General features: G+C 41.1%; 1 protein-coding gene across 2 annotated transcripts in view; it reads right to left on the bottom strand.

The window, feature by feature from the left end:
• Nucleotides 1–14,071, bottom strand: part of MRPS9 (mitochondrial ribosomal protein S9) — a 114,472-nt gene that overhangs the window by 27,809 nt on the left and 72,592 nt on the right. For both annotated transcript variants that reach the window (XM_063458542.1, XM_063458550.1), the window contains exon 10: nt 992–1,161. In XM_063458542.1, coding sequence (XP_063314612.1) covers nt 992–1,161 — 170 coding nt within the window. The remainder of the gene's footprint in view (nt 1–991; nt 1,162–14,071) is intronic.

Genomic DNA, 14,071 nt, shown 5'->3' with positions numbered 1-14,071 from the left:
GTCTGGGACTTTACATGTGAGCAGGGAATTAACCCTGCTCACACCAATATGTTAGGACGTGTCAATACGTCTTAACGATGTTAAACCTCTAAATTAACAGTGGCACCCTAACACAGCATTTCACTAATCTAGAACATCAAGCATTTTTATTTAGGACCTTTTGTGATCCTTTAGAAAAGTCCTCTTTGGATATATCTGTGAAGTGACACATTTTAACTTACAGTAGCAAAGGTTATTTAACAGTCTATTGAACTATTTTAGGATTTGTGCATGTCCTCCATTTGTGGGTTATTTTGTATTTGTGTTTATTGAAACATTAGAGTTATCCTGTATCCATTAAGGACACGCATGTCTTCACCTTATTTCCCCCTTTTTTGTATGGTCAATAATTTACAAATATGTATGAAACTGTTTTAACTAGATCCTCTCAGCAAGGTATGCTACAGGCCCAAAATTAAACCAAACAAATAAATAAATAAATATGCAGTATTACACAGTAGTGTTTGATCCTAAAGATATACTGTTGACCATTCACCAGACAAGGGAAGTGAGACTGGTGGGTTGCCTGATGGGTCAGATCTCATAGATATATGGAATTAACGGACAAACCTGCAGCTAGTCTTGTGAAAATGAATTGCACTCAGGGATTAATCACAAAGCAGTCTTCCAGTGGGTCGCTTCCCCACATTAACACAAACACCAATAGTAAAAGCTGGATGTCACAACAAGGGTGTCAAGTGAAAAAAATCCATTATTAGAGCCACATATGGCCTAGTGTGCAGATTTAAAAAAATAAATAAAAAAAATTTGGCTGTATAGACCTTAATCATATATACATTTAAGCTTAAAATGCCCCAATCAAAATATAAAAGAGCTGAATGAGTGAAAATATAAAACCACACATTAAATACGCATCGTCACTTTGATTTTACTAACTTAACTTGCACATACTGATGCTGCAGTAAGATAATTAACAATTTATGGATCTCACCTTGTCTCATTGACTCAATTTGATTCTCAGGAAGAAAACTTAACAAAGCTCTAGATGAAGCCAGGCGAATGGCTCCAGCCTGCGATGACCGTCCTCCACCGGTTACTGTGCATTCCATGTCATACATTCCAAGCCGGTCAAGGAACTGAAAGGGGAACATCAGCTGTTCTCTGAAAAACATGCAAAATTAACAATTAGCTTGCATCTGAAGAATAAGAACTACTGTCTGCTAACAATGCTGCAATACATAGACCAAAGCAACCACTATAGTCACCAGAACAACTACAACTTATTGAATTTGTTCGGTTGAGTAGAATCATTACCTTCAGACTTTTTGCAGTAAACACTGTCTTTTCAGAGAAAATGCAGTGTTTCCATTACAGCCTAGTGATAATAGCGGTTCCTGGGTCATGGCTGCCTAAAATGCACCCAAACATTCAGTATCTCCTTCCTCTGCATGCAGACACTGAACTTTCCTCATAGAGATGCATTGATTCATTTAATCTCTATGAGGAGCTGCTGATTGGCCAGGGCTGTGTTTGAATTGTGCTGGCTCTGTCCTTGATCTGCCAGCAGGCAGTGGACAGGTCAAAAGTAAAGAGTGACAAAGCCAGCAGCTTCAGGCTTGAACACAAGAAAGATTTTACTATTTTTAGGGAGGCATGAGGTGGCCAGTGGAGCTATATGGTGGTTTTAACCCTGCAGGGTCAGGAATACATGTTTGTGTTCCTGACCCTATAGTGCTCCTTAAACAAACAAAAAATATGAAAAAGATAAAATTATAAATATAATGTGCATCTATGATCTATAAAAAATAAATAAAAAAATGACATAATGGCAGCTGATTGACCATAATACTTAATCTATACACTGCACAAACCACATTTATATTATATTTTAGAATTTTATTTTAAGTTACCGTATTTTTCGCTCCATAAGACGCACTTTTTTCCCCTCAAAAGTGAGGGGAAATGTCTGTGCGTCTTATGGAGCGAATATGAAGCTTTACTTACCTGTCTTGCAGCGTTGGCCGGCAGCACAGGGCGCACCGCGGTAGTGGAACTTGAATTTCATGTTCCGGTTTCCGGCGGGACTGAAAGGAAGTGTGCACAAGCTGAGTGCGCACTTCCTTTCAGTCCCGCCGGAAACCAGAACATGAAATTCACGTTCCACTACCGCGGTGCGCCCTGTGCTGCCGGCCAACGCTACAAGACAGGTAAGTAATAATGGGACAAGGGGAGGGGGACAGTATGGGAGAGAAGAATATGGGGAGGGGGATGAAGTCTATGGGGAGGGGGAGGGGGATGAAGTCTATGGGGAGGGGGAGGGGGATGAAGTCTATGGGGAGGGGGATGAAGTCTATGGGGAGGGGGATGAAGTCTATGGGGAGGGGGATGAAGTCTATGGGGAGGGGGAGGGGGATGAAGTCTATGGGGAGGGGGAGGGGGATGAAGTCTATGGGGAGGGGGATGAAGTCTATGGGGAGGGGGATGAAGTCTATGGGGAGGGGGAGGGGGATGAAGTCTATGGGGAGGGGGAGGGGGATGAAGTCTATGGGGAGGGGGAGGGGGATGACGTCTATGGGGAGGGGGAGGGGGATGAAGTCTATGGGGAGGGGGGGATGAAGTCTATGGGGAGGGGGGGATGAAGTCTATGGGGAGGGGGGGATGAAGTCTATGGGGAGGGGGGGATGAAGTCTATGGGGAGGGGGGGATGAAGTCTATGGGGAGGGGGGGATGAAGTCTATGGGGAGGGGGGGATGAAGTCTATGGGGAGGGGGGATGAAGTCTATGGGGAGGGGGGATGAAGTCTATGGGGAGGGGGGGGATGAAGTCTATGGGGGGGGGATGAAGTCTATGGGGAGGGGGGGATGAAGTCTATGGGGAGGGGGGGATGAAGTCTATGGGGAGGGGGGGATGAAGTCTATGGGGGGGGGATGAAGTCTATGGGGGGGGGGATGAAGTCTATGGGGAGGGGGGGATGAAGTCTATGGGGAGGGGGGGATGAAGTCTATGGGGAGGGGGGGAGATGAAGTCTATGGGGAGGGGGGGGAGATGAAGTCTATGGGGAGGGGGGGGAGATGAAGTCTATGGGGAGGGGGGGGAGATGAAGTCTATGGGGAGGGGGGGAGATGAAGTCTATGGGGAGGGGGGGAGATGAAGTCTATGGGGAGGGGGGAGATGAAGTCTATGGGGAGGGGGGAGATGAAGTCTATGGGGGAGGGGGTGAGTGAAGTCTATGGGGGAGGGGGTGGATGAAGTCTATGGGGAGGGGGTGGATGAAGTCTATGGGGAGGGGGTGGATGAAGACTATGGGGAGGGGGTGAGTGAAGACTATGGGAGAGAGGAGAAGACTATGGGAGGGGGGGGACACTATGGGACAGGGGAGAAAAAAAATATTCTGTACAAACTGTCCCATAGTAAGAAACACTATGGGACAGTTTGTTCACAATATTTTTTTTCTGGGTTTCTTCCTCAAAAAACTAGGTGCGTCTTATGGTGAGGTGCGTCTTATGGAGCGAAAAATACGGTATATAAAGACACAGTGCAGTGAGCTATGTGAATGATCATGCATTACATTTTGCATCTGAATCGTTGATACTGAGTGCTGAGCACTTAACGAACAAGCAAAAATGAAGTATATCATTTAATCTTCATATTTGCTAACATTTTTCACTAGCAAAATGATTAATTTAAATCAGACTCGTTACTTTAAGTTTCCTCTCCTTACAGCCAGCAACCCTTTGTTCACCGTATGGTTAGATTTTTATTTTTATTTTATTTTCCTTTTCATACCAACATTGCTTAGCGATTTAACTCAATCTCTGAAAACATTACAAGGTTCTGTTCTCCAGATTTTTACAATTTTCCATAAACATAGAAAGGTCACAACACAGATGCCTATACATCAGGGGCAGTAATTTCCTGCCAGATTATAGTGTGAATACAACACAAGGCACATTTTACAGGAGTGCTTGACTCCTTCAGACATATTCCTCCAAATAGGGTACAATGTAAAGGAACAGCAATTATTTATAGGACAGTAAGTCTTGCTGATCACTTCTCTGTGTTTGGATCCAGACTTTACATAAAGAGTGTAGGCATAGTTGGCATTAAATTAACTTAAACTGCAGTCATCCACCCACCCTACATGCCATGAAAAGATTTAAATAGATAAAAATGAATCACTCGCACACAGCAGATCTTCTCCCACATTTGGCAATTAGCTTCCTCCTACAAGAAGACACTTAATATTTAAAGATGGGGAGCTTATTTGGCTTGCTGGCTATAGTAAATGTACTTACAGCTAATAGGAGACAATACGCATGTGGCACTTACATCATATCTTAGACTGTGTCACACAATTGCCGTAGATAATATTGGCAGGAGTTGAATGATAGCATATTGGCATAGTAAGAAACACGTTACCAATGAGATATTAATTAGCATAGAATATTCTTAAATTGATTAAAGACAAAAGAAAAATGAAAATATGCAACATAGAATTGTTATTAATTTTTTTTTTTTTTTAAGGGATAAATAATTATAGATTTTATAAAAAAAAAACATTTGCACTGATGATTTCTCTAAACCTGAGCCCTCTTGCATGCTCATTTTGCTTTTTAATTCTTTTATGTGAGGTTTCATAAGGGGTTCTGAAATTAGGAGATAGGTGTACTGACGGACCATAGCATAACAAGTCTCAAAGAAGGTAAGAAAGAATATTTTTAAAACAAACCTTTGAAATGTAACACAACATTGATAGTCTCTCACACACTATTAATCTGTATGAAGTTTCATTCTGTTGGCAAGTTGCCTTTAAATATATAAGCAGCCATAACCAAGTTAAATACAACCAGTGCAATCTACACAAATCAGCACACTTTGACTCCATTAATGGAACACTATAAATCACCAAAATAAGTTTAGCCTAATTAACTATTTTGGTGTATAGACCATGCCCCTGCTCAATCCTCTGCATTTAGGAGTTAAATCACTTTGCTTATACAGACATACTTACACCTCCTTGCATGTGACTTGTATCTCCTACTCTGGGCTGGAGTTAAAAACTTTTAAAGCAAGTTACATCTGATTGAAAGTTAAACCAATTTTGTTTTCATGCACGCTGTGTCAGTCACGTGCAGGGAGGTGTGGCTGGGTCTGCATAAACAGAAACAAAAGTGATTTAACTCCTAAATGGCAGAGAATTGAGCAGCAAAACGCCAGAGGCATTATCTATACACAAAAAACACTTCATTAAAGGCCCACTATAGGCACCCAGACCACTTCAGCTTAATGAAGTGGTCTGGGTGCCAGGTCCATCTAGGATTAATCCTTTCTGCTGTAAACATAGCAGTTTCAGAGAAACTGCTATGTTTACTTTAGGGTTAATCCGGCCTCTAGTGGCTGTCTCATTGACAGCCGCTAGAGGCGCTTCCACGCTTCTCACTGTGATTTTCACAGTGAGAAGACGCCAACGTCCATAGGAAAGCATTGAGAATGCTTTCCTATGAGACTGGCTGAATGCGCGCGCGGCTCTTGTCGCGCATGCGCATTCAGCCGATGAAGGGAAAGGAGGAGGAGAGTCCCCAGCGCCGAGGGAGCCCGGCGCCGGAAAAAAGGTAAGGGATTAACCCCTTCCTCACCCTAGAGCCTGGCAGGAGGGGGGCCCTGAGGGTGAGGGGGACCCATGGACCCTATAGAGCCAGGAAAATGAGTATGTTTTCCTGGCACTATATTGGTCCTTTAACCCCTTAAGGACCAAACTTCTGGAATAAAAGGGAATCATGACATGTCACACATGTCATGTGTCCTTAAGGGGTTAAGCTTAGTTTGTTTTGGGGACTATAGTGTCCCTTTAAGATAATTAGAAGGATGCCTAATGCATACGCAGTGCATAGAATCTATTTGGCTAACACTGCTAAAGAACACATTTGTCAGCAGATGAGGTATATCATTCAGTATGAACCAGGTGCCTCTCACAGGAAACAGTAAATTTACTGGGAACAATTCTGAGAGAGCTTTGGTTTTCCGTGGTGATGGGATTCAAGTGTAAAGGAATATTGTATAGAAAATAATTCCCAAAAGCTACCTTACTAGAAGATAGCCAATAGGAGAAGGACCCAGTCCAATCTCAGCAGTAAGTAAAAATAAAATAAAAACTTTATTATAGTCTATTAAAAGCCTGGGAACAGATAAAGGTATCTAGGATCTCATATGGAGAGGAGTATAGCATACTAAAAACTAATAATTAGCCTAATAAAGTAAAGATGCTAACAGAGAATTATGTCCATACCTAGAGACGGTATACTAAATACACACGTCACCAGATTAGTGGGTAAAAACAGAGTAAAAACAACGATAGAGAAATAGGAGGTCTTGCTGGGCACAGAGTATGTGGTATCCCAAAAGGGTAATAATAAGGTATAATACCCCAAAATCATAAAGGGATAAATACAATACTTGAACCAGCTTGAAGAACCCCTCCCCCCCCCCCAAAAAAAAAAATCAGGAAGGCAGCTATCCCTCTAAGCTAACCCTATGTCTCCTATACAACACCTTTGTGGGTGTTCTAGTCTGGTAGCTCAACCAAAAGGACCTAAAGGTCTGTTGCCACAGGTAAAAAAGAAAAAAATAAAGATACTAAATCATCGTAAGTGCAAAGTGCTCATAGAGTGCTAAAAATAAAATAACCCATGGAAATATTTTACTTTTAGCACTCTATGAGCACTTTGCACTATTTATTAATTAAAGAAATATTGTATCTTTGTCATACTTGGCAGTAATGTAATCATCACATACTATAACTATTTTTTTTTCCTAAATTAGTTGTTTTTAAAACCACAAACAAAAGATTACTGTATTTTTCAGAAAATAAGACACACCCGTATACAAGGAATATAGTGTGTGTGGGTACAGAGGTATGTAGTGGGTGTATTATTATTGGCATTTATATAGGGCCAACAAATTATGTAGCATTTTACAATATAATAGGAGAGGGAGATTAAACAATAAATGAGACAATTACGAAAACTTACAGGAACAATAGGATGAAGAGGATCCTGCTCAAACGAGCTTACAGTCTATAGGAGGTGCGGTATAAAACCCAATAGGACAGGAGGTAGCATTTAAACAAGATGGGAGGGAGGCAGAGCTGGAGGAGAGAGTAGAGTGCTGCCCTTTAGGAGAGAGCAAGAGACAGGTATGTGAGGTAGAGGTTACTCTGGTAGGTGTGTATGGAATGTATTGTGTATATAGGGAATGTAGTGTATGTGTGTGTAAGGAATTCAGTGCTTGTATGTATGTATATATATATATATATATATATATATATATATATATATATATATATATATATATATATATATATATATATATATATATATCTCCAACCAACACCATGAGCACTGCAGACTTATCCCATCCCCCAAGCATGAGCCAAGGCTTTAAGAAAGGGTCAAGCAGGTCTGTTTAATGAGCACACAAAAGCAACAGCACTAATGCAGCAAAACAACTCCTCCTCAGAGGAAAACAAAATGACTGTTTTTTTTTTTTTTAATTCTTTATTTTTGTAGTGCAGGTGGTTACAAAATATAAACTTGCGCCACAACAGCGTTTATCAATATGGGAACATAGATAAGTCAAACAGTGGCTTTGAGAAAACATGCAAATTTTTAAGGGTAGAGTTGATATGTCTATGTAATAACAATCAGATTAAGACTAGATTTGTCTGCAGCTTCCTGACCACTTTGGTACTTAAAACTATACATATAAGAGTAAACAATTGTATGCATATGGATAGTAAGGGCAAGATAGATCATGTTAATTCTAAGGTTTGTATCACATTACAAAAAAACATCCTAGAGGAGTGCCAGGGAACACATTTGGGCTAAGCCATAGAGAAATTATAAGGCAAAAACATCTGTGCTAAGCTAATAGTGAGTAGGTCGGCATAATTAGGGCAGTTAATGTAGCTTTCAGTAATGTCACTTAACCAACGCCAGCTGCTGGTATATGGTTGTCACCCCTCGTGTCGTTGTGTACGCCTGCCTGCCCGCCACAGGGAGGATCAAACTCTCGGTGTGTGGATGAGATCCATGTGTAGGCCGTTGAGGGCTGTAGTATACTCTGATTTCCCTTCTGGGTTTCCTCCCCAGTGGGCCGTGTATGGGCTTCCCGACAGCTTGGTTTCCCTGGAATCAGCTTCGCTGCAACTGGTTCTGCTTCACATTGGGCTTTGTGGTCGTCAGCGTGGGGTTTCGTGCTGTGCTGGTTGCCGGTTTCCGGGATCGCTGAGCGAAGAATTGGCACCCTCAGTGGCGCGGGGTCGCAAGATTCTGCAGGCGTTGCAGCATAGGTTTTAGCGGTTTCCCGCGTGATGGAGCTTCGGTTCCTGCTTAGTTTAAAGGTTGCTCTGGAGTTATGAGGGGGGCACAATAGTAGGATGCGCCGAGTGGTCGGACGGATCCACGCTGCCACCTTTTTCATCGCCATCCGGTAAGATTGTCTCCGGGCCTTAAGTTTTGCCCAGAGATGGGTGCGCAGCAGGTCCACGAAGTCCCCTGTATGCTCGGGTGGAGTGAGGCGTGGTTGTTTGGTCGTAGGCCGCGGTTGCGTCGCCATCTTGGCTGAGTCTCATGAGCTCCACGTGGCTGTTAATTTCGCCGCTTGTACGGATATTAGTGTGGGGTAGGCTTGAGCCGGGATGTCCCTCTCCGGCAGGGGGGGGGGGGTGAGAGTGTGAGTAGGCGGTCTGAGTAGGCCGCCTGTAGGCCTCAGGTCGATCCCCGGTACGTCGTCGCTGTGGGTTGCCGCGGCTTTGCGGACGCACTTACCCTGTGGTAAGTCCTCTGTACAGGGGCTGAAAAGTAGGCAGTTGTAGGGTGTAATGTCGTTATTTAAGCTTATTTCTGGCTTTTTTGTGAGGAGCTCCACCAGCATGCGTCCGTTCAGCCCGGCTGCTAGGCTCCGCCCCCCAAGGAAAACAAAATGACTGTTAAGTTCAGTCAGTGTTTCAATATATGACAGTTTTTGGAAGTTGCTGAACTGTGCCAGTACCATTTAAAGGGCCAGAACAGTCTTTTAAAACACCAATAAGTCCAAATGGTGTTTCTAACTGGCAAAATCTCCCAGGGACCATAGTCATAAGGCAAGAGGCTGGTAATTAGTCCTCTCCAGGCACAAGTGGCAAAGGGCACTTCGTCACAATGTAAATATGTGGTGTGGAACAGAGGCTGTGATCTGTGTGGAGTGATTGTTGCCATTGCTTATTTCAGTTTTAACCCCTTAACGCTGTTACGGCGTGCTATGCCGTCACGGGTTAAGTGGGCTTTAAAGCCGTTATGACGGCATAGCACGCCGTAACGGCTTGCAGCCCCAGCAGGTAAGTTATACTTACCTCCGCCGCGATCCGCTTCGGGAGGACTGCCTCACAGCCCAGGCAGCCCTCCCATGGCAAATGAGGCCCCTGGGGGCCATGTGATCGCTCTCAAAGAGCGATCACATGGCCCCCTATAGCTGGCTGTGGATCTGCCAGCAGGGGGACTGTTTGAAATATCAGACAGTCCCCCTGCTGGTGGGAAGTATAAAAAATAAATAAAAGACAAATGTAAAAATAAATTAAATATATTTTTATATATATATAATATGTATATATATTATATATATATAATATATATATACATATTATATATATGTAACGTCATACAAAGTGTATTTTAATATTAATATAAGTATATATATTAATATTAAAATACACTTAGAATGACGTTACATATATATAATATGTATATATTATATATATAATAGATGTACATATATATTATATATAAATACGTATAACTAAAATAATAAATAAATTAAATAATAAAATAAATAAATAAAATATTGAAACAAAATTTAATATAAATTATATATGCATATGTAATTTCATTCTAACTGTATTTTGTTATTAATATATATATATCGGTAACAAAATACACATATATATATATATATATATATGTATATAAAATACAAATAACCGCAAATATATATATATATAGATAAATACATATAATTACATAAAAGATTACATTAGTATACACGTAGAATTTAAATACCTATAAATGAATATATATTAAAATTCTACATGTATATTTAAATAATCTTTTAACGTAATTATGTGATTTGATTAATTAAAATTTGATTGACATGCATGACAACACAGGGAGAAAGTGCAGAGAATTTAATTCGCAAGCACTATATTTGACCCTGTAACTCTCCAAGACACCATAAAACCTGTACATAGGGGGTACTGTTTTACTCGGGAGACTGCGCTGAACTCAAATATTAGTGTTTCAAACTGGTAAATTGTATAATTATATTCCAACAGACAGCAACAGAGGTTCAAGTTTGGGATGTCACATGACATATGTGGGGGTCATGATTCCTGATTTAAAGCATGTCAGTATTCCATGAGGCAGAGAAGCACTGGCCCTTCTTGTCACTTCTGCACATCACGATTATGTCTTGCTGTGACTTCGCTGAACTCAAATATTCGTGTTTCAAACTGGTAAATTGTATTACAACGATGATATTTTAAGTAAAAGTGACGTTTTTTGCATTTTTTACAAGCGAACTGCACTTTTATGGTCTATATTATTGTTGTAATATGTTTTACTGTTTTAAAACACTAATATTTGTGTTTAGTGAAGTCTCCCGAGAATAACAGTACCCCCCATGTACAGGTTTTATGGTGTTTTGGAACGTTAGAGAGTCACATATAAGGCTTGCATTTCATTTTTTTCACATTGAAATTTGCCAGATTGGTTATGTTGCCTTTGAGAGCGTATGGCAGCACAGGAATGAGAATTACCCCCATGATGGCATACCATTTGCAAAAGTCACAAACACTGGCCAAATATTAGTTTTTTGCTTTTTTCACACAAAAACAAATATGAACGCTAACTTTGGCCAGTGTTTGTGACTAAGTGGCTACTAAAAAAGACTAAACATACCCCACTTTCAATACCTTGGCTTGTCTACTTTTTCAAATGGTATGCCATTATGGGGGTAATTCTCATTCCTGGGCTACCACACCGTCTCAAAGGTAACATTACCAATCTGGCAAATTTCAATTTGAAAATGTAATGTTCTATATTTGACCCTGTAACTTTCCAAAACAACATAAAACCTGTTAATGGGGGGTACTGTTGTACTCGTGAGACATCGCTGATTACAAATATGTGCATTTTTTTTGCAGTAAAACCTAACAGTATTATGACATTCACAGTTAAAATGTCAGACGGAAATGCAAATTTAAAAAAAAATCTTATTTTCTCACATTCTTTTTACTTTTATTCATAATAAATTATGTTCCATATATGAATAGTTAATGATAGATTAAAGCCCTGTTTCTCCTGAACAAAATGATATATAATAAGTGTGGGTGCATATAATTTGAAAGAGGGGAACTACGGGTGAACAGACACATAGCGCAAATTCCAGTTTTTGTTTACGTTTTGTTTTGATCAGAACGTGCACTATTGACTCCGTCCTGAAGGGGTTAATGTTTGTATAATAATGTTTATTTAATGTTAGTTATTTCAGCTATATTTAATGTTCGTTCCTCCTCCCTGAATCTTACCTCTGGACAGGGAGGGGTACACGGAAAATGCCCTGGTGGTGAAAGCTGCTGCTATAAATCCTGCTGGTGGTCCGTTGTTTCTATAAGAACCCAGGTTCCACGTCCGCCGGGTGCAAGCTCTTATCGGGAACGCTGACATTGTGCAGCATTGGAATGTATGGAACATTATTTGCACAGTAACACACAACATATTATAGCTGTGGTAACCCATGGCAATGCTTTGACAGGCAGGCTCGAGCAAGAGAGGACCCAGCGGAAATGCAGCAAGTCTCCTTGGACCCCTCTCCAAGTATCCAAACCTACAATGCCTGATCATGGCTGTATATTTTGCTGTGTAACAGAATGAAGTATATAATTTAATCTGTATATTTGCTAACATTTGCCAATTTAAATCATACTGGTTTCTCTTGCGATCACACACGGTGAGGCTTCCCTACGCCATTGTAAGCATCCGTAGTTGGATATTTGCTGTATATGAACACCAATCAGCCACAACATTAAAACCACGTGCCTAATATCACGTAGATCCTTCTCGTGCTGCCAAAACAGCCCGGAGCAGAACACTGGCTCTGCCAACCAGCCTTCTTCCCATTCTGCTAGCAAGTATTCCCCAGCTAAACAACGCACATGCACCCAAACATTCAGCTGATCTAAAAGAAAACAAGACTTAGCAAATCAGAAAACATTTTTCCTTTGCTCCATGGTCCAGTTTGGACAAAGGTACTTTTGGAGGTAGACCGGTGTCATTATGGGCACTCTAGCTGGCCTGTGGCTACGCATCCCCATATGCAGAAAACTGTGATGCCCTATATGTTCTGGCACCTTTCTATCATAGCCAGCATTAAGTTACTCAGCAATTTGAGCAGTAGCTCTTCTGTGTGTTCGGACCAGATGGGCGAGCCTTGGGCGGAACTTTACCATGATGACTGTTCACCGGCTGTCCTTCCTCACCACTGCACATTGGGAACGCACCACAAGACTTGCTGTTTTGGAGATGCTCTTACCCAGTCATTTAGTCATTTTTCCTGCTCCCAACATATTAAATTCAAGAACAGATTATCCACTTGCAGTCTAATATATTCCATCCAGTAACATGTGCTATTGTAACAATATGTTGTTCACTTCACCGGTCAGTGGTTTTAATGTTGTGGCTGGTTAGTATATACACATAATATAGCCTGCATTCAGCATATAGGAAGCAGGCAGTTTTTCCCCCAGAATTCTTTTGGAAAAAAAACTACATCCTATATTTTAACAGCACCCTTATAATGTATGCATGTTCATGTGAGAATATATATATATATATATACACATATATACACACACACACACACACACACACAAATAAATGAAGAGATGCACTCTCGGGGCTTTAAAGTGGAAAAGAGAGAATTTATGCCAATAGGTATTACATTGAAAAAACAGATGTTTCGACCCATTCGGGTCTTTCTCAAGAGATATATATATATATATATATATATATATATATATTATATCTGCTTAAACTAATTTGCATATGCCCACCCAGAATCCTTTGCGGTTGTAACATCACTGCAGATTTGGGATTTCTGTGGGAAAAGCAAGTCTTATGGCTTGACTGGTGTGCAGATTTTTGTTTAACATTGTAATAAAAAAAAATATATATATATATACACACACACACACACATATATATATATATATATATATATATATATATATACACACACATATACATACACACGAACATGCGTACATTATAAGGGCGCTGCTAAAATATAGGATGCAGTTTGTATGTCTTAAATTCTATATATCTACTTTAATTTGAGGCACAGGTTGTTGTTTTTTTTCTTTCCTCCAACTTTTTTGGCAATGTGGAGAAAGGAGACCAAGTTGTAGAGCAGCATACACAGGTATCTACCTCTTTGTACCATGACCTGAAACTAACTGCAAAGCATCCTAGTATCAAGATGCAGCAGGTAATAATTGCTTGATCAATTCATCACTGCCAAGATTCTCACTGACATAAAAAGACGTAGCCTGTAATTGTGTGAGGGATTACCCGGCTATAAAAACACGGGCCACCCCTCTCACTGGACTGTTAATGCTGGGTTTAGTGGGCACGGCAACATCCCATTGTGGGCGCCCTTTGACCCGCCGGGCCTCACCAGGGGGCCTTCTGCGCCCGTCTCCCCGACACATCCTCCGGCCGGTCCCCTTGGTCACGTGGGCAGGCTGCTTCCGGGGTCTCCCATTCGGCCATAATTGGCCGCGGCAAACCGTGAGTTTGGGCCTCTCGGGCCTCTGGCACAGAGCCGCACTTTCGGCTCAGATTTCAAGTATTTTGTTACCCCCAAACTGGTTTATGCCATCATCTTTCCCTACTTTATCATCCCCTTGCAAACTGATTGGTAGGGGATTCGTATTATAAATCTTACTCTTCTATGAAATACAAAGCAGAGGGGATCTTGTCAT

This window comes from Pelobates fuscus, chromosome 1, assembly GCF_036172605.1.
Source record: "Pelobates fuscus isolate aPelFus1 chromosome 1, aPelFus1.pri, whole genome shotgun sequence".
NCBI classification, from domain to species: domain Eukaryota; kingdom Metazoa; phylum Chordata; class Amphibia; order Anura; family Pelobatidae; genus Pelobates; species Pelobates fuscus.
This window is presented reverse-complemented; position numbering and strand designations above follow the sequence as displayed.